A 26,462-nucleotide genomic window follows, 5' to 3' on the forward strand; every position below is an offset into this window, starting at 1 on the left:
GGGATTATTCATTTAAATTTACTTAAATGACATGACAATTCAAATGGGAGAACAGCCTAAGAAAGATCTTAAGTGCTGTTTCCTTCCATCAGAGAACAGGGCATAGAGCATGTTAGGGATTTGTTAGGAATACAGTTTGCTTGGGAATTTTATGAGATCATAATAGCAACTGATCATATAAGCATCTGAATGCAGAGTTCCAAAGAATAGCAAGAAGAGAGAAGAAAGCCTTCTTCAGCGATCAATGCAAAGAAATAGAGGAAAAGAACAGAATGGGAAAGACTAGAGATCTCTTCAAGAAAATGAGAGATACCAAGGGAACATTTCATGCAAAGATGGGCTCGATAAAGGACAGGAATGGTATGGACCTAACAGAAGCAGAAGATATTAAGAAGAGGTGGCAAGAATACACAGAAGAACTGTACAAAAAAGATCTTCACGACCCGGATAATCACGATGGTGTGATCACTCATCTAGAGCCAGACATCCTGGAATGTGAAGTTAAGGTGGGCCTTAGAAAGCATCACTAAGAACAAAGCTAGTGGAGGTGATGGAATTCCAGTTGAGCTATTTTAAATCCTGAAAGATGATGCTGCGAAAGTGCTGCACTCAATATGCTAGCAAATTTGGAAAATTCAGCAGTGGCCACAAGACTGGAAAAGGTCAGTTTTCATTCCAATCCCAAAGAAAGGGAATGCCAAAGAATGCTCAAACGCCTGGCGTGCTGCGACTCATGGGGTCGCAAAAAGTCGGACACGACTGAGCGACTGAACTGAAGTGAATAGCGACTGAGCAGTTCTGGGTTCAGATAGAAAGGGAAGATTAAATTGGAGGTAAGTGGAATAAAAGAAAGAGCTCAGGATTTGGATTTCTAGTGATGTAGACATTTACAGTACATTGCATTTTCACTTCAACTCAGTTCAAAGTATTTTCTAATTTTCCTGTGATTTTTTTCTTTGAGTTAGCAATTACTTGAAACTGTTTTTTAATTTCCAAAAACTTGGGGACTTCCTACATTTTTCTAGGGTTTATTTCTAATTTAGTTCTACCATTGTCAGAAAATATACTTTTTATGGGTGCAGTCCTTTCAAATGTATTGAGATTTATTTTGTGGTCCAACATAGGACCTATCTTGGAGAATGCCCCATGTGCATGTAAAATTTATGTATATTTAATATCTTTAGTTACAGTGTTCTATATATGTCAGTTACTTTGACTGGATTCACAGGATTATTTCACTTTTTTTCTGTCCTTGCTAAGTTTGGATAATTTTTTTTCTCTTTAGTATTTCCTCTGCTTTGCCTTTTTTAGGTTTACCTTGTTTGGGTTTTTAAAAATATTTATTTATTTATTTAGGCTGCTCTGGGTTTTCATTGTTGTGTGGGGCTTTCTCTTGTTGTGGTTCACAGGTTTCTCATTACAGTAGCTTCTCATTGCACAGCACGGGCTGTAGGTGCCTGGGCTTCAGTAGTTTCCTCAAATGGTGGCAGGAGTTGCCGCTCACCTAGTTCTGGCGCCTGTGCTTAGTTGCCCCGAGGCATGTGGGATCTTCCTGAAACCAGGGATCTAACCCATCTCCCCTGCATTGCAAGGCAGATTCTTAACCACTGGACCACTAGGGAAGCCCTAGGCTTACTTTGTTCTTTAGCTTTTTAAGAATTCAATTCTTACTGTTTTGTTTTCACTGTTGTAACTACTATAATTACTTACGCTATGCTATGCTTAGTCGCTCAGTCGTGTCCAGCTCTTTGCTATCCCATGGACCATAATCTACCAGACTCCTCTGGCCATGGGATTCTCTAGGCAAGAACACTGGAGTGGATTGCCATTTCCTACTCCATATAATTACTTAAGATTATGAAATTTCCTGTCATCATTGCTCTTAGTTTCTCCCACAAATTAATGCATAGTGTTGTCTACAGTTTTGTATTTCCCTATTTCACTTGCTGTCACTTGAAGATAAGACTTTTTTAAAACAATTTTTTTTCCAGACAGAAAGACCTTTTTAAGTTATGCTTTTAATTTATAGTTAAATATTGCCTCCCATATCAGTAAACAAAGGATGTTGCAGCCTTCAAGCCATCACATTACAGCCACCTGTGAGCCTGGGGGGGGGGGGGGGGGGGCGGTCTCAGGATGAGAAAACACAGAATACTGGCCCCAGATAGCTGAGGTGCATATTAAAGGAATGGTTTCAGTGAGCTCAGACTCTTGTATCTTCCCATAGATGGGAAAGCAGTAAATCCCTTAACTTAAGCTATCTAGTTTTCTTTAATCAATAATCTTTTGATGTTCCAACGACTAGATCTTTGTTGCAAAAACTCCTACCTATCCTGACTTCCCCCTTGCCTCTTCAGAGCAGTCCCCTCTCAGAGTTATCTGAGCTGCTGTGTCCCAGGCTTAAGTCCTCAGTTTTGTCCACAGAATAAAACAGAACACTCAACTTTCAGGTTGTGCATTTTTTTTCCAGTTGACTATTGTTTGCTCTGTCTTGGACAACCGCACGTTTGTGTGTCCCAATACTGATGTCCTTCTACTTCTCATCTAATATACTTTCTCCTCTGTAAAGTTGGTAACTATTATTTCGTGCACTGATATTCAGTACAGCTTTATACCTGTGCACTGCGCCTCATAGTCTCACACGGTGTTGTTCTCTGCTGTGCCTTCCTCTACGAACTCTACTTGGTTTGGCCTCAAGACCCAACACCCGCCACTGCCCAGACGTTGGCTCTTCTCTGAGCAGCGGAAGAAATGACCGATACCGACTCTCTTAGAGCCTGCCCGCCTTTCCCATGAGTCCTCGCCCGTCTATCGAGGCCCTCTTCCTCCACAGAGGATTCTGGGAGATGTAGTTTTCCGCCTGCCGCTGGTCGTCACGTGACGTACTTCCGCCTGCGCCGCCCTGTAGCGTAAAGGAGTACGCGCCTAACAGGCTGTATCCCGCAGGGCTTCTGTGCTCAGGGGCGGGGCGGGGGCGTTCTGTTTCAGAGACTGAGGAGCTAGCTGAGACGAGAAGTTACCCTGGCCAAGAACATCCTGTGCAAACCAGGATCTTGACCAACTGAGCCCCCACGGTCGATCCCAGCGTAGAGGCAGCCAGCCCGGCCTCGGTCCCTCCCGCATCAGGGCTGCGGAGCGGTACAAACTCATTGTCCAAGTTCCCTCTGCCCGGGCCAGGAGGCCCCTTCCCTAAGAGGGACTCAGCCCCGGAGGGGCAAGTGCCTGGTGCTCGCGGACCCCCTCTTGGTGGGCAGGGTGGGACCAGCAGGGATATCCTCAGAGTTCGATTCTCTCCTCCGCACCCTGCACGAAACAGCCTGGGATGGCCACCAGGTTCCCGACAGCTTCGTGTTCGGTAAGTAGGGACTTTCTCACTTAAGAAAGCTGACTCGGCCGTGAGGGCTGACCTCTTCATCCCTTCACGGTCACACCAGGGCCTGAACTCACCTATTCCCCGCCATCCCCCTGAGTCTCCAGAAACGTTCCTTGTCTTCTGGCACTTGGGGTCCGGTGCCCTGTCCGTGGGCAGTTACTCTGCTTTGTTGTCTACAGCGTACCCTGAATTCCGAGGGCAGTGAGGGCCCTTGTGAAGGAAATGATCCTCTATCGTTTCAGGTTTTCCACTAACAAGTATAGAGTTGTCTTCGCGTCCAGATTTTCAGGGCATCAGCAGGGAAATTATCTCCTTTTTGTTCATTAGCTTGTTCAGATGCTTGTATACTGAGCACCCTCGTGAGCTGGATCCAGAGATTGATGCTGGCAGTGCAAAGAAATCACGTACGTTTCTTGTTTTAGAGGAGCTGTGGTCTGGCGCACAGAGTCGTTGGGCAGGATGGCGGGGAAGGAGTTTAAGGATTCAAAGCGGGAAGGAGCAGTGTTGTGAGAGGAGAGAGCCAGTGGACCCTCGGGACCGTGCAGGTGGTTCGAGGACTGAACCAGAGGGAGACTTAACAGCGAATGCTGAACTCCTGAGCTGTTGGTACACCGGTGATGTGTCCGGTCTTGAGAACACTGTTGGAAGAAGTATCCAGGGACAGAGTGTATGTAGCTTTTTTTTTTTTCTTTCCTTCTTTTAAGATTTATTTATCTTTTCCTGTGGCTGGGGGAGGTGGTGGCGGGGGTAGATCTTCCTTGCTGCTCCGGCTTTCTCTAGTTGCAGTGAGTGGGGGCTACTCTCTAGTTACAGAGTCTGGGCTTCTCATTGCGGTGACTTCTCTTGTGCACAGGCTCTGGGGCAAGCGGGCTTTAGTAGTTGCAACATGTGGGCTTAGTAGTTATGGTCCCTGGTCTCTAGAGCAGGAGCTCACTAGTTGAGGTGCAAGGGATTACTTGCACCGAGGCATGTGGGATCTTCCTGGACCAGGGATCAAACCCATGTCCACTACAGTGGCAGGTGGATTCTTTACGACTAGACCTCAGAGTGTAGCTTCGTAGGTATTAAATATGTGGTGCCTACAGTTGAGTCTGTAACTCAGGTGGGAGTTTTCCACTAACATACCAATTAAAGACACCTATATTAGTGCCTTTAACTATAGGAGTTATAGGCATAGGAGTAGAGCCCCAAAAAGGACCAAATAGAGGCCTCAGGACAATGACAAGGGCTGCATTAAAGAGGGGCTGGGGTGCAGGAGAGGTGAGAGAACATTTGGAGAGTGGTTTTTTCCCCTAGAAACTTGAGAAAAGAGAACTTCTTAGAAGCCGTGATGTGAAGTTCCTTGAAAGTATTTCTTAAAGCCAAAAGGTGCTTCTTGGATTTCAGAATTTATAGGTCTAAAGCACTTTTTCCAGAGCAAACAGAATGCCAGGTGTGCTACAGATATTCACCTCCTAAGAGGTGAAGGGATTGCATTAGGCTGAGGACAGCAGGATGTAAAGAAGTGACTAGTAATAGTATAGATGGTGGTTGTTGTTGTTCAGTCACTCAGTCATGTCTGGCTCTTTGCAACTCCATGAATTACAGCACACCAAGCTTCTCTGTCCTTCACTATCTCCCAGAGTTTGCTCAAATTCATGTCCATGGAGTCCGTGATGCCATCCAACCATCTCATCCTCTGTCACCCCCTTCTCCTACCCTCAGTCTTTCCCAGCATCAGGGTCTTTTCCAGTGAGTCGGCTTTTCACATCAGGTAGCCAAAGTATTGGAGCTTCAGCTTCAGCATCAGTCTTTCCAGTGAATATGCAGGGTTGATTTCCTTTAGGAGTATAGGTGGCACTAATGGTAAAGAACCGGAGTGCCAATGCAAGAAACATAAGAGATGCAGGTTCGATCCCTGGGTCTGGAAGATCCCCTGGAAAAGGAAATGGCAACCCTCGCCAGTATTCTTGGCCTGGAAAATCCATGACAGGAGCCTGGTGGGCCAGAGTCCACGGGGTCAAAATGAGTCAGACATGACTGAAGCGACTTAGCACGTGGACAACAGGATGTAAAGAAGCAGTTAGTAATAGTATAGTAATAGTATTTTTTTAGGGTTTTGGTGTCAGGGGGAAAGGATTTCATTAAGGTGGCCTGAGGGATACAATTAACCTCAAAAATCAATGAACTTTTTGTCTTTAAACAATAATTATACAGAAAGTACAATGAGAGAATGTATTTCCGATAGCAATTAAAAAATATAAAATGAATGAACATTATAAGTGTACTGCTGCTGCTGCTGCTAAGTCGCTTCAGTCATGTCCGACTCTGTGCGACCCCATAGACAGCAGCCTACCAGACTCCACCGTCCTTGGGATTCTCCAGGCAAGAACACTGGAGTGGGATGCCATTTCCTTCTCCAATTCATGAAAGTGAAAAGTGAAAGTGAAGTCCCTCAGTCGTTTCCGACTCCTAGCGACCTCATGGACTGCTGCCTACCAGGCACCTCCATCCATGGGATTTTCCAGGCAAGAGTACTGGAATGGGTTGCCATTGCCTTCTCCATTATAAGTGTACAGGACGTATTAATAAAGAAGACTTTACAACTATTGAATAACATTAATAGACACCACTCTTGGCCTAGGCACTTTGTGTGTGTGATGTCATTAAAGTCTCAGGGCCCTGTGAGGCAAGTATGTCCCTGCTGTACAGCTGAGGAAACTGGGGAGGCGGCCCGCAGTTCCAAACTAGTAAGGGAAACAAGGAGACTAGGATGGCAGAGCTAAGATTCAGACCCACGCAGAATGTCTTCAGAGTCTGTGCTCTTATTGCCCTTAGGACCTAAGAGACTTTGACAAATGTAAACTGTATTTCCTTATTGTTGAGTGCATGTATTTAGCAAACATTAATTGACTATTATGCCAGGTAATTTTCTAGGGTGTGTGAACAAGATTAACAGGGCCCATAACCCCATGGAGGGTGTGGGAGATGGTAAAACATATCAGAGGAACATCATGAGCAAAACTGTGGGTGTTTGTGCACATGAGAGTGGCTGGGTGGCTACTTGTCTTGGGGCAGCATTTAAGCAGAATCTGAATGACAACTTGATGATCATGGGCAGATGAAGGCACAGAACATGACACATTCCAGGCTTTGGAGGCAGCTAAGTTGGTGGCCTTGCCATGGAACCAGCAGATGCATTGTGAAGTGGAAAGAAGGCATATGGCCGAATGGGGAGCATGTGAGAGCAGGGCTAGCTTGTGAAGGGCCCTTTAAGTATGTGAACGATCATCTGGAGAGCCCAAGGAGTTTATTGTATTTTATGTTTTATTTTGAAATGATTTCAAAACTAGAGAAGTAGCAAAAATAGAATAAAATAACCTCCTCTGTTGTATTTAAAAAAAAAAAAAAACCCTTCACCCAGATTGCCCCATTGTTATTTTGCCAAGTTAGCTCTGTTATTCTTTCTTTACTTGTGTATGTGTGTGTATGTGAATTGGTATAAAAAGAACCACAGAGACTGAAGTTCAATGTTACTTTCTACCAGAGCCTGTTTCCCCTTTGCTTTGTTGTGCAGATGGGGAGTGACTGATCATTCCATCTAAACAGGCATCAAGCTGGTTTGGGACTGGATTGCTGCTTTAGTTAAACTTGGATCACCTTGTTTTCAAGGGGTGTGCTGATCTCAGGCTCCTTCCTTTGTGTCCTTGGTGCCTTGAAACCATGGGAGAATCAGTCTGCCTTTCCTGCCCAGTTCCTGCACTGACCGCACTCAGCAAACACTCGGTGGGAAGAGCCTGCTGTCCAGGGTGGGCACTGAAGGCTCTACTGGTTTCTCTTTCTCTTGGTGTCATCCTCTGTCTCAGCTGAGCCCACCTTGCCTGTTCTCAGGCTGGACAAATGCCCTCAGCGAAGTAAACAGCCAAAGCACTCTTAGCTTATCCAGGAAGAGCTCTCCCCTCTTTGGAATTTGGCTCATTTAGTTCTCCTTTCATCCATGGGTCTCGATGTTCATGGATTGTGATTTACCATTAATTTTCCAGTCGTAGCAGCTGTAGTCCAAATGTATGATTTTATTTATCATGAATGAGTATTAGAAAATACCATTAGATGAAATAAAATGTAATATCTTTGTATTTTGATAATACATTGAAATTATAAATTAATTTGTTGAGAATATATTTATACTATATTGAATCTATATATCATAAATGTTACTCAATTACTCAGGTCCTTCGGTTTCTTTTTTAAAAAAATATGAATATATTTGAAATGTAGTTGATACATGATATTATGGTATTTTCAGATTTACTACATAGTGATTTGACATTTGCATACATTATGAAATGATCTCTACCCCAAGTCTAGTAATCTGACCCCATACAATATTATTGACCATATTCCTTATGCTGAATCCCCGTAGCTAATTTGTTCCATAACTAGAGATTTGTACCTCTTAATCCCCTTCACCTGTTTCACCATCCTTCCACCTCTGGCGACCACCTTTTTGGTATCTGTATTTATGTGTCTATTTTTGTTCTGTGTATTTGTTCATTTAATCTTTTAGATTCCACATGTAAAGTCATATGGTATTTGTATTTCTGTCTGATTTATTTCACTTAGCATAATACCCTCTAGTTCTATCCATGTTGTTACAGATGGCAAGATTGTGAGTTTTCTTTTAATGAATGAGTAATATTCGTGTGTGTGTGTGTGTGTGTGTGTGTGTGTGTGTGTTGTATGTTTATCCATTCATCTGTCAGTAGACACATTGCTTCCTGTATCTGGGCTATTGTGTTTTCTTTTTTTATTTTTTAATTGAAGGATAATTGCTTTACGGAATTTTGTTTTTTGCTGTCAAACCTCAACATGAGTCAAACCCCTCCCTCTTGAACCGCCCTCTCATTTCCCTCCCCATCCCACCGTTCTAGGTTGATACAGAGCCACTGTTTGAGTTTCCTGAGACATATAGCAAATTCCTGTTGGCTATCTATTTTATATATGGTGATGTAAGTTTCCATGTTACTCTCTCCATACACACCCTCTCCTTCCCTTTCCCCATGTCCATAAGTCTGTTTTCTATGTATGTTTCTCCATTGCTGCCCTGCAAATAAACTCTTCAGTACCATCTTTCTAGATTCCATAATAGTATATGATATTTATCTTTCTCTTTCTGACTTACTTCACTCTGTTTAATAGGCTGTACATTCCTCCACCTCATTAGAACTAATTCAAATGCATTCCTTTTTATGGCCAAGTAATATTCCATTGTGTATTTGTACCACAACTTCATCCATTCATCTTTCGATGGACATCTAAGTTGCTTCCATGTTCTAGCTATTATAAATAGTGCTGCAATGAACAATGGGATACAAGTATTCTTTTTAATTTTGGTTTCCTCAGGGTATATGCCTAGGAGTGGGATTGCTGGGTCATATGGTGGTTTTATTCCTAGTTTTCTGAGAAATCTCCATACCATCTTCCATAATGGCTGTATCAATTTACATTACCACCAACAGTGCAGAAGGGTTCCCTTTACCCCACACCCTCTCCAGCATTTGTTGTTTGTAGACTTTTTAACGAGGGCCATTCTGACCAGAGTGAGGTGATATCTCATTGTAGTTTTGATTTGCATTTCTCTGATAATGAGTGATGTTGAGCATCTTTTCATGTGTTTGTTAAGCATCTGTATATCTTTTTTGGAGAAATGTCTGTTTTCCCTACTTTTTGATTGAGTTTGTTTTTCTGGCATTGATTTGTATGAGCTGCTTATGTATTTTGGAAATTTATCCTTTGTCAGTTGTTTCATTTGTTTTTATTATCTCCCATTCTGAGGGTTGCCTTTTCACCTTGCTTAGAGTTTCCTTTGCTGTGCAAAAGCTTTTAAGTTTAATCAGGTCCCACTTGTTTACTTTTGTTTTTATTTCCATTACTCTAAGAGGCAGGTCATAGAAGATCTTGCCTTGATTTATGTCATCAAGTGTTCTGCCTATGTTTTCCTCTAAGAGTTTTATATTTTCTGGTCTTACATTTAGGTCTTTAATCCGTTTTTGAGTTTATCTTTGTGTATGGTGTTAGGAAGTGTTCTAATTTCATTTTTTTACATGTAGCTGTCCAGTTTTCCCAGCACCATTTATTGAAGAGGCTGTCTTTGCCCCATTGTATATTCTTGCCTCCTTTGTCAAAAATAAGGTACCCATAGGTGCATGGGTTTATTTCTGGGCTTTCTATCTTGTTCCATTGGTCTGTATTTCCGTTTTTGTGCCAGTACCATACTGTCTTAATGACTGTACCTTTGTAGTATAATGTGGAGTCAGGAAGCTTGATTCCTCCACCTCCATTCTTCTTTCTCAAGACTGCTTTGACTATTTGGGGTCTTTTGTATTTCCATATGAATTGTGACATTTTTTGTTCTAGTTCTGTGAAAAATACCATTGTTGATTTGAGAGAGACCTCATTGAATCTGTAGGTTGCATTTGGTAGTATGGTCATTTTCACAATATTGATTCTTCCTACCCAGAATATATCTCCATCTGTTTTCTGTTCATGTCATCTTTGATTTCTTTCATTAGTGTCTTGTAATTTTCTGTGTACAGTTCTTTTGTCTCCTTAGGTAAGTTTATTCTTAGATATTTAATTCTTTTTGTTGCAATGGTGAATGGGATTGAGTCCTTAATTTCTCTTTCTGATTTTTCATTGTTAGTATATAGGAATGCAAGTGATTTCTGTGTGTTGATTTTGTATCCTGCAACTTTGCTAAGTTCACTGATTAGCTCTAATAATTTTCTGATAGTCTCTTTCAGGTTTTCTATGTACAGTATCATGTCATCTGCAAACAGTGAAAGCTTTACTTCTTTTCCAATCTGGATTCCTTTTTTTTCTTTTTCTTCTTTGACTGCTGTAGCTAGGACTTCCAAAACTATGTTGAATAATAGCAGTGAAAGTGGACACCCCTGTCTTGCTCCTGATCTTAGGGTGAATGCTTTCAGTTTTTCACCATTGAAAATAATGGTTGCTGTGAGCTTATCATATTTGGACTTTCCTATGTTGAGGTAGGTTCTTTCTGTGCCCATTTTTTAAAGAGTTTTAATCATCAATGGGTGCTGAATTTTGTCAAAGGCTTTTTTTTACATCTATTGAGATTATTGTATGGTTTTTATCCTTCAGTTTGTTAATATGGTGTATCACATTGATTGGTTTGCATGTATTGAAGAATCCTTGCATCCCTGGAATAAACCCAGCTTGATCATGGTGTGTGAGCTTTTTAATGTGTTGTTGGATTCTGTTTGCTAAAATTTTGTTGAGGATTTTTCATCTGTGTTCATCAGTGATATTGGCCTGTAGTTTTCTTTTTTTGTATTTTCTTTGGTTTTGGTATCAGGGTGATGGCCTTGTTGAATGAGTTTGGAAGTGTTCCTTCCTCTGCAATTTTTTCCAAGAGTTTTAGGATTGGCATTAGCTCTACTTTAAATGTTTAATAGAATTCTCCTGTGAAGCCATCTGGTCCTGGGCTTTTGTTTTTTGGGAGATTTTTTATTACAGTTTCAATTTCAGTGCTTGTAATTGAGTTGTTCATAATTTCTATTTCTTCCTGGTTCAGTCTTGGAAGATTGGACATTTCTAAGAATCTGTCCATTTCTTCCAGGTTATCCATTTTATTGCCATATAGTTGTTCATAATAGTCTCTTATAATCCTTTGTATTTTTCCATTGTCTATTTTAACCTCTCCTTTTTCATTTCTAATTTTGTTGATTTGATTCTTCTCTTTTTTTCTTGATGAGTCTGGCTAAGGGTTTGTCAATTTTATCTTCTCAAAGAACCAGCGTTTAGTTATATTAATCTTTATTATTGTTTCTTTCATTTCTTTTTTGTTTATTTCTGCTTGGATCTTAATAATTTCTTTCCTTCTCCTAATTTTGGTGGTTTTTTTGTTGTTTTTCCAGTTGTTTTAGGTATAAAGTTAGCTTGTCTATTCGATGTTTCTCTTGTTTCTTAAGGTCGGATGGTATTGCTATAAACTTCCCTCTTAGAACTGCTTTTGCTGCATCCCATAGGTTTTGAGTTGTCACGTTTTCATTGTCATTTGTTTCTAGGAATTTTTTTATTTGCTCTTTGATTTCTTCAGTAACCTGTTCATTACATAGAAACATATTGCTTAATCTCCATGTGCCTGTGTTTTTTACAGTTTTTTCCTTGTAATTGATATCTAGTCTCATAGCGTTGTGGCCAGAAAAGATGCTTGATATGATTTCAATTTTCTTAAATTTACTGAAGTTTGATTTGTGACCCAAGATGTGGTCTATCCTGGAGAATGTTCCATGTGCACTTGAAAAGAAGGTGTATTCTTCTGCATTTGGATGGAACATCCTGAAGATAATGAGATCCATCTCATCTAATGTATCATTTTAAGACTTGTGTTTCCTTATTAATTTTCTGTTTTGATGATCTGTCCATTGGTGTGAGTGGGGTGGTAAAGTCTCCTACTATTATTGTGTTACTGTCAATTTCTCCTTTTATGTCTGTTAGTGTTTGTCTTATGTATTGAGGTGCTCCTATGTTGGGTGCAAAGATATTTACAATTGTTATGTCTTCCTCTTGGATTGATCCCTTGATTATTATATAGTGACCTTCCTTATCTCTTGCAATCTTCTTTATTTTAAGGTCTACTTTGTCTGATATGAGGATTGCTACTCCAACTTTATTTTGCTTCCCATTTGCATGGAATATATTTTTCCATCCTCTCACTTTCAGTCTGTATGTGTTTTGAGGTCTGAAATGGGTTTCTTGTAGGCAGCATATATATATATATATATATATATATATATATATATGTTTCGTTTTTGTATCCATTCAGCCAGTTTGTGTCTTTTGGTTGGCGCATTTAATCCATTCATGTTTAAAGTAATTACTGATGTATATGTTCCTACTGCCATTTTCTAATTGTTTGGGGTTGATTTTGTAGATCTTTTTTCTTCTGTTGTATTTCTTGACTGTATAAGTCCATTTAACATTTGTTGTAAAGCTGGTTTGGTGGTCCTGAATTCTATTAACTTTTGCTTGTCTGAAAAGCTTTTGATTTCTCCGTCAATTTTGAATGAGATACTGCCAGGTAGAGTAATCTTGGTTGTAAATATTTCCCTTTCAGTACTTTAAATATATCCTGCCATTCCCTTCTGGCCTTCAGAGTTTCTGCTGAAATGTCAGCTGTTAAATGTATGGGGTTTCCTTTGTATGTTACTTGTTGCTTTTCCCTTGCTGCTTTTAATATTCTTTTTGTGTGTTTAATCTGTGTTAGTTTGATTAGTATGTGTCTTGGCTTGTTTCTCTTTGGGTTTATTCTGTATGGGACTCTTTTCACCTCTTGAATTTGATTGACTATTTCCTTTTCCATTTTGGAGAAATTTTCAACTATAAATTTTTCAGAAAATTTCTCACACACTTTCTTTTTCTCTTCTTCTGGGAGCCCTATAATTCGAATGTTGGTGTGTTTGATATTGTCCCAGAGATCTCTGAGAATATCTTCATCTTTTTTCATTCTTTTTACTTTATTCTGCTCTTCAGAAGTTATTTCCACCATTTTATCTTCCAGATCACTGATTCATTCTTCTGCTTCAGATATTCTGCTATTGATTCCTTCTAGAGTGTTTTTAATTTCAGTAATTGTGTTGTTTTTTCTCTATGTTTATTCTTTCATTCTTCTAGGTCTTTGTTAATTGTTTCTTAAATTTTCTCAATTCTGTTTTCAAGGGTTTTGATAATCTTTACTATCATTATTCCAAATTCTTTTTCAGGTAGTTTTCTTATTTCCTCTTCATTTATTTGGACTTCTATGTTTCTAGTTTGTTCCCTTATTTGTGTAGTGTTTCTCTGCCTTTTCCTTGTTTTTTGTTTTTAACTTATTGTGTTTGAGGTCTCATTTTTCCAGGCTTCAGGGTTGAATTCTTTCTTCCTTTTGGTTTCTTCCCTCCTAAGGTTGGTCCAGTGGTTTGTGTAAGCTTTGCATAGAGTGAGATTTGTGCAGAAGACGAGTGAGGTGGTACTCCTGTCTGCTGATGATTGGGTTTGTATTTTTGTCTTGTTTGTTGAGATGAGGCATCCTGCACGGGGTGCTACTGGTGTTTGGGTGATGCGAGGTCTTGTATTCAAGTGGTTTCCTTTGTGTGAGTCCTCACTATTTGATACTCCCTAGAGTTGGGAGTTCTCTGGTAGTCTAGGATCTTGGAGTCAGTGCTCCCACTTCAAAGGCTTAGGGTTTGACCTCTGACCAAGAATGAAGATTCCACAGGTGGTTTGTTATGGCATTAAGTGAGATTAAAACAAATACCCAAAAACAAGAAACCAAAGATGAACCCCAGACAAATGGCAGTTACAAAATCAGGCAAATAATAATTAAAATAATGGAATATAAAACGCACCTATACACCCATAAGCACAATCAAAACAGTGCAACAAAAATAAAAGTACAGTAGATTGACCTAGTGAACAAAGGAAACCAAAAATGATATCTACCAGTTAAGAACAAAACTAACTAAACCACAGACTGGAAAATGAAACTAACACAAGGTGCAAGTGGGAGATAAAGCAATGAAACCAAAACTAACAAATATGAAAAGAAGAAAGAAAAGAAAGAATAGATATGTAAAGTTAAACAGAGGTAGATAAAGAAGATTTATATACATTAAAGATTAATTGCAAGAGGAAAAGAACAACAGGGAAAGCAAACAGTGAGTAAATGTAGAAAAAATAATAATAGGCTTAATTTTTTTTAATTAAAACTAAAAAAAGAGAGAGAAAAAAAAGAAAGAATAAAAGGAAAACTCCACAGAACTGCAAAAGGCTAGCATAGAGGCAGAGTTTTATAACAAGAATAAAAAGTGTGATTGAAAAAAAAATCTCAAAAGCTTAATTAGATTTCATAGTGCTAATAAAATTGGCAACTACAACAGAGGGAAAAGAGAAAGAAAAAATCCAAAAGGAACTACCAAACAAGTAAGAATATAAGAATAGTAAATATTTTTCTTGAGTCAGTGCTGTCAGCATTCTTTCCCTTGCTGGGAGTCACAGTCCACCTCACCCCACTAGGGTGCCTTCCAACACTGCGCTGGTTTCTGGACCTGATGTGGGGGGCAGCTCAGACTCTAATCTGGTCCTACTCCTATGTGTTATTGTCTCCAATGTCCACAACTATCAGAACTAGTGTGTTTTCTTTTGTGGGAGCTCTCAATGTCCTTTTATATATTCCATAGATACAGAGTCTGCCTAGCTGATCATGTGGATTTGATCTGCAGCTGGTACAGCTGGTGGGAAGGTTTTGGGTCCTCTTCCTTAGCCACACTGCTCCTGGGTTTCAACTGTGGTTTTATTTCCACCTCTGCATGTGGGTTGTCCACTGGGCTTTGCTCCTGAGTCTGCCCTGGAGGACTTGGGTCTGCCCCAGTGAGGGCCAGGTGTGGAAGTAGTGCAGCTGCTTGAGTCACATGGGTTCTGTAAGCATCAGGTACTCAGGGGGGTTGGCAGCTAGGGCAGACGGAAATAATAGTGCTCTAGAAAGGGACTGCAACCAGTATTGGCCAATACATTCCATTATTCTTGCCTGGAGAGCCTCACTGACAGAGAAGCCTGGCAGGCCACAGTCCACAGGGTCGTAAATAGTTGGACATGGCCGAAGCGACCTCACGTGCATAGACGCAAGACTTTTTTGCCTGTGGCAGCTCTGCCCCAGTGAGGGTTGAATGTGAAGGTGGTGCAGCTGTTTGGGTAGTGGGTACCCTGGTGGTGCCAAGTGTGCAGGGACATGGACTGCCTCAGCCACAGGAGTTATTGGCCCTATCAGAGTCTTTTTCAAGACCTTGATAGCTGGTGATCAGAAGGCCTTTTAGCTAGTCTTTCTCCATAGCTCCACCTGTTCAGGCATTTACAGGGCTCCCTTGCCTGGGGTCCTTCTCTGTTGTTGGGCACATCAGGCACATAGAGGGGTCCCCCTGGCTGGGGTCCTACTCTGTAGTTTGGCACATCAGTCACTTAAAGGAGCACCGTGGGTGGGGTCCTACTCTATAGTTCAGTGTGTCAGGCGCTTGATGGGTTCAGCTGCCAATGCTATCATGTAGGGAGAGAGACGCTATGGTGATGACTCCACCCCCTACACATGACTCAGCAGTATTGCCTTGCTTCCATGGCTGCCTGGCTTTCCTCCACAGGCATTTCCCACCACAATTTCCTCCCTCACATCCCCTCGGTCCGTCTCTCTGCAGTCAACAGCAGCCCTCGCCCTTGGATTGCTCCACAATCCTATGCACCAGCTCCCAGCCACTGTGCCTTCACCTGTGTCCCCGTCCAGGGTACATATGGCTATGGCAAGGACTGTCTGATTCTCATTCCATTTAAGCTGCCACAGATCAGCTATTTCACTCTCAGCCTTAAATGTTTCTCCTCTGACCCAGACAGTTGCCCCAATGTGGAGATCGGACCCTGCTTCAGTTCCCCGACCCTCTGAGGGCAGGTCCAGTCCTAATAATACACCTGTTTCTCCCCCTAGTTCCTTCATCCTATGAAGTTTTGTGTGGTTCTCTATATTCTTTTCCAGTGGTCAGGTACTGTCTGCTCTCAGCTGGTGTTCTGCAAGCACTTCTGTGTCTGACAGTGTATTCCTGATGTATCTGTGGAAAGAGATGTACTCCACATCTACCTACTCCTCCGCCATCTTGTTCCCTATTGTGTTTTCTTTTCCTCTACATTTATGTATTTTATCACATGTATTTTTGTTTATGTTTTCTCTATATTAAGTTTTATTCCTGAATACTTTATGTCAATTTGTGTTGTGGTTTTTCTTATTACATTTCAAGTTGGTTACTGTTGATGTATCAAATAGCCATTGCATGTTGATTTTGTTAAAAAAATTGCTACCCTGTTGATATGTCTCATTGATTTTCATGTTATGCCAGCTGTTTCTCTTAGGTTTTTTAGTCAGAAAATCAGATGTTTTTAGACAATGAGAGTAGTTTTTCCTCCTTGCTTAGTGTTTATCGCTGGTATTTTGTTTTGTTCCCACTGTACCAGGTCTTCTTGGACAGCACTGACTAGTAGAGTTGATATGAAAATTTCAACTTGTTTCTGAAGAACAATTTCAAATTGTTCCTGATTTTAGAGGGAACACTTCTAATGTTTCACATGAAGTATGATATTTTTTATAGGTTTAGGGAAATTACTTTTACCTGTAATGAACTGAATTCTGATTTTTGAAGGTGTTAAATTTAATCATAGTACTTTGTTTCTCTATTGAGATTATTGTTCTCCATTAATGTACTAATGTTACTTATTTCTATGTTACAGTTTTGGTTTTTTTTTTAAGTTTGGAGTGTCCTTTAATTTTTTGGAATAATTTCTTTCATAGACTATTGTTTATGCACGTATAGGATTCATTTTAGTGTTTTTATCTAAATATTTGTTAGTATTTTTATCTAGGTTTTTAAAAAAATATTCATTTTACTTGACTGCACTGGCACTCAGACAGTGTCATGTGTGGGAACTGTTCTCTGAAGCCCTGCACCACTGGGATCTAGTTTCCTGAACAGGAGTTGAACCAAGGCCCCCTGCATTGGGAGTGCAATCTTAACCACTAGATCACCAGGGAAGTCCCCATTAGGTTTTGGGGGTTTATTTTAGGATTTATTTATTCATTTATTTTTGGCTGTGCTAGGTCTTCATTGCCACTGTTGGGCTTTCTCTAGTTGTTGTAATTGGGGGCTATTTTCTAGTTGCAGTGCTTGGGCTTCTCCCTGAGGTGGCTTCTCTTGTTGCAGAGCACAGGCTCTAGAGTGTGGGTTCGGTAGTTGTGGCTCATGGGCTTAGTTGCTCTATGGCATGTCAGTCTTCCCAGACCAGGGATTGAACTTAGGTCTACTGCATTGGCAGGCAGAGTCTTAACCACTGGACACCTAGGGAAGCCCTAGGTATTTTTAACAAATGAAATTGTGCAAGTTGGGCTGTCTTGCCTTCTCTGTGAGATTATACAAATTTGTATAATGAGTTTACCATCATTTCCTGGCTCTACATCTAATGGGAGAAATTTTCTGTTTCTTGGATATTGATAAAACTTACTTTTATAGATAGTGTGGGGCTATTTACTTTATGGAGAGGGTATACTTCTGATTACTATTTCAGTGTATTTTATGATCATGGACTAATCAGTCTGGTCTTCCTAATTCTTTCTGGGAAAATTTTGGCTACTTTCATTTTCCTAGGAAAGTTTCTGTCTCTTCTAAGTTTTTGTATTTATTGGAACAAATTTATAAATACAGTCAATTCTGCTGTCATGTTTGCTTTAAAAATGTAAATTTGTTTCAATATGTTAGGGAATGCTGTGAGCTTTCTGATTTCAGGCAAGCCTCTTTTCACCATTTTATAATAAACTACAGTGCTTCTTACACAAATATCGGGTCTTTTATAAGGTACAGTGCCATATTCATGGTGGTATTTATATATTTCTTAACCATTAAACATGTATAAAACTCTACTATTTTTATTAAGATTTTTTATTGACTTTTTTTCATGTGTGGTGATAAAGGTGTTACACCCCAGCCCTGTTCTTCCCATAAGCCTGAGACTTTTCATAGTGGTGATTTCTTTTTTTTTTTTTTTTTGTAAATACATATCACATTATAGCAGAACTGCCTTTGTATAGTGATCGCTTACAAATTTTAAAATCGCTTCTATATCCTAGAGTAATACACACAGTCTTGGTCGTAATAGTTTTCTTTTCCTTATTTCTTGATTATGCTTGGCAATTAAAAAATTTTAGTAGTTCTTTTGTATTTTATTTTTATTCTTATCAAGCTTAAAATAGTAAAAGGCTTAAAATAGGGCTCCTGGTTGACTGCTTCCCCCACCCCTGCCCCAGCCCCAGCATAGACGTTTGTTTCCCTCTACAAGACTAAAACCTTCTTGAGGCCAAAATGGGTTTCACTCATCCTGAAATCTTCAGAACCCAAAAGGTTATGTGGTACATGGAGGCTCAATTATTAGTAGTATTTTTAATTCCCTCTCAAAAGAAGTGGTGGCCTGGGCACAGGAGGCAGACTGTGGAGGATAGATAGTCTCCTTTCCTGGGTCCTCTACATCTTTCTCATGTCTCCAACTGTAATTGCAGCCTATTGAGTAATGTGTGTGTTGTTACAGGGATTGTTGTCATTCACCGATATATCTATGGAGTTCAGCTGGGAAGAGTGGCAGCTGCTTGATTCTGTGCAGAAACACCTGTACCGGGATGTGACTCTGGAAAACTATAGTAACCTGGTGTCTGTAGGTAAGTACAGCTTCATGAGCCTGTACAAGCCCAGATCATGAGTCATAAGTCACCATTGCCTTTTCTTTTGTTGATCTACCCTGAAGCCTCTGGAGGTCACATGTTCTTAGCCCCTACTGAACCCTCAGCTCCTCACTGTCATCTTCCCCAAGTGCAAACAAGCTGCTTTCTTTCCTCCCTCCTGACCTCTTAGTTCTCAGCAGTCTGACTACATTCTCTGTGACTTTCCCTTAACAGGGTATCATGGTACCAAACCTGATTTAATCTTCAAGTTGGAGCAAGGAGAAGAGCCATGGATCATAAACTTGGAAGTTTCCCATCAGAGCTGTCCAGGTAGGTGAGCAGATACCATGAAGATGGGAGATGGGGAGTAAACTGTGCTGGCATTCAGGCAGTGTCATGTGTGGGAACTGTTCTCTAACCCCTTGTACCATTGGAGCAGCTCGGGATGAGCCCAAGAGTCCTCAAGTGAGGGCTGTCACTTTCCTCCCATGACTCCAAGAGGCTGGTGAGCTGTTCTCTGCACACTGCTCAAAGGTTGCTTTCTAGGTTAGTTTCCTTCCCTCGAACACATTCCTAACTGTGGTCATAGGCCTTATTTTCCCTTTTGCCTCTGCAGTTAATTCCCTCAACTTTACCTGCAGTCTTTTCCTTCTCTCCTCTTGACCATCTTAGGAGGTTTCATTGCTTCCTTCACTCTTCTCACACTAGTCATTTGGAAATCACAACTCTTACCTTCTTGGGAACTTTTCTTTCTCTTTTTTTGCCACACCTCATGGCTTGCAGGATCTTAGTTCCTCAACCAGGGATAGAACCCATACCCCCTGCAGTGGAAACATGGAGTCTTAAGCACCAGACACTGGGGAAGTCCCTTGGGCACTTTTCTGAAAAGAATTCTGAAACCTAGCCTTAAGTGGTTTTTATCACCTTATGTTTATTTCCCTGACTCCTCTTTCTCTTCCCTTTCAAGTTGTCCAAGTTTGGACTTCTCCTCTATATTGTAACTCTGGAAGGACTTACCATCTTGAAAACTGAAGCTTTTTCCTCCCAGTGTTGTAACAGCAGAGCTGCCAATCCCCTCCTCTCTTCTTCCTGCAATCTGGTTCCAGCTTTATATGCTTCAGGACAGAGCTCTTGGTCTCCCACTCTGCATTCTCAGTGGCAGAAATCGGAAGGCACTTCTGAAATTGCTCTTCCTCTTCAGTTTTCCCACCATTTTCTTCTTTGGGGAAGAAAATGTTTAGCAAGCAGTCCTGAGGAAACAGGACAGCTTCTGAAGTCCCCAGTACAGCAGTTATGTCCTAGGGTGACTAGGCTTGTGTCTGATGGGTGCTGTCAAGACCTTGCCCTGCTGTTGCTGCTTTTCTTTAACCTTGCCTTTCTGTCACTCTCATCATCACAGTGTTCAGGCTTCACAGATGGACTTTCCCATTCTCTCTACATCTCTTGTCCAATCTTAAATGTGACCTTCTCCAGGGCTCTTTTGGCATCCCTTTTAATTTGCACATGTGCCCTAGAAGACCTCATCCCTCATGTCATTCAATACCTTGTATGTGCTGTTGATGCCTGCTTTTTACTGAGCACTGAACTTAGGTGTAACTGCCTACCTGCTTCTCTGTTTGAATATTTAATGAAGATCTCCAGTATAATAAGATCCAAAACAAAGTCCTCTGTCTTTCTCCAAACATGTCTCTCTCCCAGTGATTTCAGTCTCAAAGAGCAGTACCTCCTGCTTGTCAAGTCTCAAATCTAGGAGTTTCTCTTGCTTCTGTCTAAAATGTTTTTGCCTTAATTTTCTTATGGCTCAATCCCTGTTTTAATATCTCATTGTACCATCCTAAATGTTATACGTAGCTATTACGTGCCCTGTTAATTCACCGTTTTAGTAAACTCCTGAAATGATAAAATTGGCATAAGTAGTTGGCAATTATTTTATTAGTAAGTGCAGGCTAAATTTTTTAAACTTCTATTTAAAAAACAATTCTCATCACTGCTAATCAGCCACCCATTTCTGTAGAGGGATTTATTGTGGTTTATTTCACTTACCTTTGCCCCTACACTTGCTTATATGGTGTGTGTGTGCACTTGGCCATTATTTCTTTTCAACCAGTGTCAGAGGCCTGGACCAGAAGAAAAAGACTCACTAAATAGCAGTTCTAAAGCACTTTAATTATATATCAGGTTTATTTATGATTTTTAAATTACAGTGTTGTTTTTTTTTTCTTAGACGGTTGGGAAGAATGGTACCAGAAAAATCATGATGAATTTGAAAGTGTTCAGAGAAGCCATGCTTGTAATGCATTTGGAAAACTTCATCTGAGCAAAACCCACATTTCTTCAAGACAAAGACTCCTTAAATATAAAACACATGGAAAAAGTTTGACACAAAACTTAGCTTCAGCCACAAGCTGTCTAAGAAAGAATACTGATCAATTTCATGGGTATAAAGAATCATGTTTTATTAAGCATCAAAGAACTCATAGTATAGGAAAAAACTGTGTATGTAATGAATGTGGGAAAGCTTTTCGTTGTAAATCACAGCTCATTGTACATCTCAGAATTCATACAGGAGAGAGACCATATGAGTGCACTAAATGTGAAAGAGCCTTTAGTGCCAAGTCAAACCTCAATGCTCATCAGAGAGTCCACACAGGAGAAAAGCCCTACTCCTGTATCGACTGTGGGAAAGTCTTCTCTTTCAGGTCACAACTCATTGTCCACCAGGAAATTCACACAGGAGGGAAACCTTATGGTTGCAACGAATGTGGGAAAGCCTACAGCTGGAAATCACAACTGATATTACACCAGAGAAGCCATACAGGAGTGAAACCATATGAATGCAGTGAATGTGGGAAAGCCTTTAGTTTGAAGTCACCATTCGTTGTGCACCAGAGAACTCATACGGGAGTGAAACCCCATAAATGCAGTGAATGTGGGAAAGCCTTTAGGAGTAAGTCATACCTCCTTGTTCACATTAGGATGCACACAGGAGAAAAACCCTATCAATGCAGTGACTGTGGCAAAGCCTTCAATATGAAGACACAACTTGTTGTGCATCAGGGAATTCATACAGGAAATAATCCTTACCAATGCAGTGAATGTGGGAAAGCCTTTGGCAGGAAGGAACAGCTCACTGCACATCTGAGAGCTCATGCAGGAGAGAAACCTTACGGATGCAGTGAGTGTGGGAAGGCTTTCAGCAGCAAATCATACCTCGTTATACACAGGCGAACACACACAGGAGAGAGACCCTATGAATGTAGTTTCTGTGAGAGAGCCTTTTGTGGGAAGTCACAGCTAATTATACATCAAAGAACTCACTCAACAGAGAAGCCCTATGAATGCAGCGAATGTGAAAAAGCCTATCCCCGGAAGGCATCACTTCAGATACACCAGAAAACTCATTCAGGAGAAAAACCATTTAAATGCAGTGAGTGTGGGAAAGCATTTACTCAGAAGTCATCTCTCAGTGAACACCAAAGAGTTCATACAGGAGAGAAACCATGGAAATGCTCTGAGTGTGGGAAATCCTTCTGTTGGAATTCAGGGCTTCGTATACATCGAAAAACTCACAAGTGAGAAATCAGAATAGATTTGGATGTATTCACAGAAGTTGATCCTCAAGAGAATTCAGATGATGATAGAAGCAGGATATATAAGCAGGAACGCCTAAAAATACATTCTAATAAAATTAGTCATGGGGGAGGGACCAATCATATTTGGAATGAACATGCAAAAGCTTTCAGAAATAAGTCATGCAAATCTTTATACACAGGAGAATGATTGAAGGAGTAAAGAGCAGTAATGGTATCATATACAGTAGCATAATTATGAAGATTTAATTTGGGGAATGCATATTAAGTCCATATGAATTTAATAAATCAGGAAAGCACTTTTCCATAGAAGATGTGTTACATGGGGAGTCATGTTCCAGATTTGATGCTGTTTTGAAGTGAAGAAAGTCCTTCTTGGTGGAGGATAAAGTGGGCTTGTTTTGTTTTTTAGTATATAACTAATAGGAAAATAGCAAAGAACATATTCTGAAGGTTCAGGGGCATGGAGTGTGACTTTCCTGAGTAATACTACATAGCATTTTTTAAAATTTTGGTATTTTATTTTTAAATGTAACTTGTTATATTTGATAATTTGTGGAATAACGTTCTCCAATATTCTTTATATTAAATGCTAAGTATCAGTATTGTCTCTTTATTTCTTAGCAATATAACTAAAATAATGTGAATTTTAATAAATGAAAGGGTTTTATCTTAATCCAAATGATTTTACTTATTCAATAAGTGGGCCTGTCCATTATTACAGGGCTGCTTTCCAAGAGCACTCATGGTAGTGAAGATTGATTATATTTAGCAATTCAGTGTCTGCTCCCTATTGATGGATAAGACTGGCTTAGAATTCTCTGGAGAAATACTCCTCCTATGTTGTGTACATCCTTGTGGTGTATCTCTCAGGGTGTCCTTCCCACCAGCCATAGGTGAGCATTCTGCCATGATTGAGTCATGGTAACCTCTTTTCCAGAAGTTTGATTCTCTAATTCAGTCTCACATGAACCAGAAGGGAAATAGAATTCATTCTTGTCCCACAGTTTTACTAAGACCATCAATTAGTTCCTGCTATTTCAATTTCTCAGGATAACTTTGGACATTCTGAACCTAATTTTCTGGTGTTCTGTGTGCTTCCTCATATTTGCAATAAAAATATTATTTTCTGCTAATGTTAAGAATGAGTTCTATTTCTTGTAACTGAAAGGCTTTAATTGGTAAATAGTTTCACTGGAATAAACTGTTAGTAAACTGTTAAAGAAAAGTGGGGTGTGTGGTTTAGGTTTATTCCTAAGACAAGAATAAAATCTTTCAGATTCCTACTTATATTCCAAAGTGGATATTTTTAGCTCATAGTATGAAATAATGTTGTTGCTTATGTACACCAAGAACCTTGTGGACTCTGTTGGTAAGATTATGGCAACACTCAGGAGCTATTGTCCTAGAAAACTTTTAAATTTATGAGGAAATCTAGGACATCAGATGAAATGGCTAATTCTGGTTCCATCAGCTCTTAAACATAAGGCCGGACTTGATGGCCTGAATCCCATCTCAAGGCAGAGTGTTGTCAGCAGCTCTCTGATATTGTGGTAATAATTGCTTACTCAAGAGTTGTAGGGTTGAGATGATGGAAATCAAAGACACAGTTGCTGAAATACAGAGTCATCTACCTTAAGTGTGCACCAATCCCTTATGTAAAAATTTAGAAAAAGTGTCTCTTGATAATTAATCATTTGAGTAGAGGATCCTGTGAAGAATCTGAGGACTCAACCTAGCAAACTCATGATACACTTTGTATGCTTGTCACTCGGGGATACAGCCTAGAAGTTTGCAAACTGCAGTCCCCGGGCCAAATACAGATGGTTGATACTTTTATGGATGGCAAGCTAAGAAGCTTTTACATTTTTAAATGGTTTAAAATTTTTCCAAACTATGAAATGACAAAATTATTTAATTAAAATTTCAGTGTCCATCAGTCGAGTTTCATTGGAACACAGCCAGCCATAATCTGGCTGTAGATTGCTTATACACTACAGTGGTAGAGTTGAGTGGTTGTGGCAGATACAGTATTGCCCCCAAAACCTGCTAACTCCTGATGTAGAGGCCCTTCCTTCCCTGAAAAAGTGGACCATTCCTTGGAGGAGGAAGCTTATTCTTCCAGTACCCCATGTTTCAGTTACCAGCTGTGTCCAAATGTACTCTTTTTATAAGGACACTGATCATACTGACTTAGATCTCATTGTATAGACCTAATTTTAATTTAATTATCTCTGTAGAGGCCCTGTCTCTAATCCATATTCTGAGATACTGGGTTTAGGAATTCAGTGTATTTTTGACAGGATGCAATTCAATCCATAACAGTCGGCCCTCCTGCCCCCCAACCCCACCAAATTCATGTCTTTCTCACATGCAAAATACATTCACCCCTGCCCAACATTTCCTCCCCACCCAAATGTTAATCCACTCCAGCGTCAACTCTAAATCCAGAATCTTATCCAAATCAGATATGGGTGAGATTTGGGATATGATTCATCCTGGGGCAATATTCTTCTCCATTTGTGAACCTATGAAACCAAAAGAGTTATTTGCTACCAAAATACAATAATCAGATAGACATGGGATAGACATTCCCATTTCAAAAGGAAGAAATTGTCAGGGTAAGAGGTGTTATGATCCCAGAGAAGCCCCAAAACTAGCAGGGTAAATTCCATTAGATGTTAAGATTTGAGAATAATCGCCTGTGGCTAAATGCTCTGTTCTCTAAGCCCAGTAGGATGGTGGCCCTGCATCTTCAATTCTGAATAGTGGGGCAGCTCTCTGGAATTGAAAAGGAGGCTTCACCCTCTGGAACCAAGAAAGTGGCCCCATCCTCAGTCTGTGTCCACAGCTAGATAGCTCTGTCAACCTGTTTCCTGCCTATAGAATCTCAGAAGTTTCACAAAGTTCCTTCATTTTTTCTCTGTTCTCTTGAGTCCAAGTTGGTAGCATTTCTGCCGAAATGATTGATTGGATTCATAAGCCACATACCCATAATCCCTTGAGCAAACAGTGTCTGGCCACATGCTTGGTGTTCTCTCCAGAGCTTGCTTTCTTGCTTTTTGCAATATGAGTTAGCTGAGAGTCTTCCAAACCTTTGCAGTCTAGTTCCTTTATGCTTAACAATGCAGTCTCAGTTTATCTCTGTCCTCCCATGTTTTACCATCACCATCAAGGAAAAATTAAGTCATGCCTTCAACACCTAGCTTGGAAATCTCTGCAGCTAAATATCCCAATTCATCACTCACAAGTTCTGTCCTCTGGTAAACACTGAGACACATGTCAGTCAAGTTATCTGCCACTTTTCTCCAATTTCCAATAACATGTCCTTCATTTTTATCTGACATCTCACCAGTAGTACCTTAACATTCTCGTATTTCTACCAATAACTCCCTCAAAGCAATCTGGGCTTTTTCTATCAAGTACCTCAAAACTCTTCCATCAGTTGCCAATTCCAAAGCCACTTCCAAAATTTTACGTATTTGCTAAAGCAACACCCTATTTTCCAGCCAAAATCTTTATACATTTGCTAGTCTGCTGTAACAAGGTACTGCAAAACAAGTGGTTTAAGCAACAAAAATTTATTTTTCATATATTTCATAGTTCTTGGGGCCAGAAATCTGAAGTTAAGGTGCCAACAGAGTTGGCAGATTCTGAGGGAAGAATCTGTTCCAGGCCTCTCTTTGACTTCTGGATATTGATCTCCGTTTGTCTCTCCACATCACTTTCTCCTATGCATGTCTAATTTGTGTTCAAATTTTTTCTTTTTATAAGGATACCAGTCATATTAGAGAAGGAAATGGCAACCCACTCCAGTTCCTGCCTGGAAAATTCCATGAACAGAGGAGCCTGGTGAGCTACAGCCCACGGGGTTGCAAAGAGTTGGACACAACTAAACACACACATACCTGCACCAGTTTTATTGGTTTAGGGCCCACCCTAATGACCATTTGAACTTGATTATCCCTATAAAGACCCTGTCTCTAAGGTCACATTCTGAGGTGGGGGGTGAAGACTCCAACATATCTCTTGTGAAAACAACTGACCCCATAACACTTGACAAGGAAACAGGCAGCTTGAACAACACTCTAAACCAACTGGACCTAACAGACATGTGAACCACTCTGCTCCACTGCAGCAGAATGCATACTCTCCAAGTACTGTGAAACATTGTGCAGCACAGATCACACGTTAGGGCCACAGAACAAGCCCCAAA

General features: G+C 40.3%; 1 protein-coding gene across 1 annotated transcript; it reads left to right on the top strand.

The window, feature by feature from the left end:
- The first annotated feature begins 3,832 nt into the window (after window positions 1-3,832).
- On the top strand, window positions 3,833-22,232 carry ZNF26 (zinc finger protein 26). The gene is made up of 5 exons (XM_052654448.1): window positions 3,833-3,879; window positions 5,997-6,102; window positions 18,527-18,653; window positions 18,891-18,986; window positions 20,881-22,232. The coding sequence occupies exons 1-5, from the start codon at window positions 3,833-3,835 to the stop codon at window positions 22,230-22,232; spliced, it is 1,728 nt and encodes a 575-aa protein (XP_052510408.1).
- The last annotated feature ends 4,230 nt before the right edge of the window (window positions 22,233-26,462 follow it).

This window comes from Budorcas taxicolor, chromosome 17, assembly GCF_023091745.1.
Source record: "Budorcas taxicolor isolate Tak-1 chromosome 17, Takin1.1, whole genome shotgun sequence".
Classification (NCBI taxonomy): domain Eukaryota; kingdom Metazoa; phylum Chordata; class Mammalia; order Artiodactyla; family Bovidae; genus Budorcas; species Budorcas taxicolor.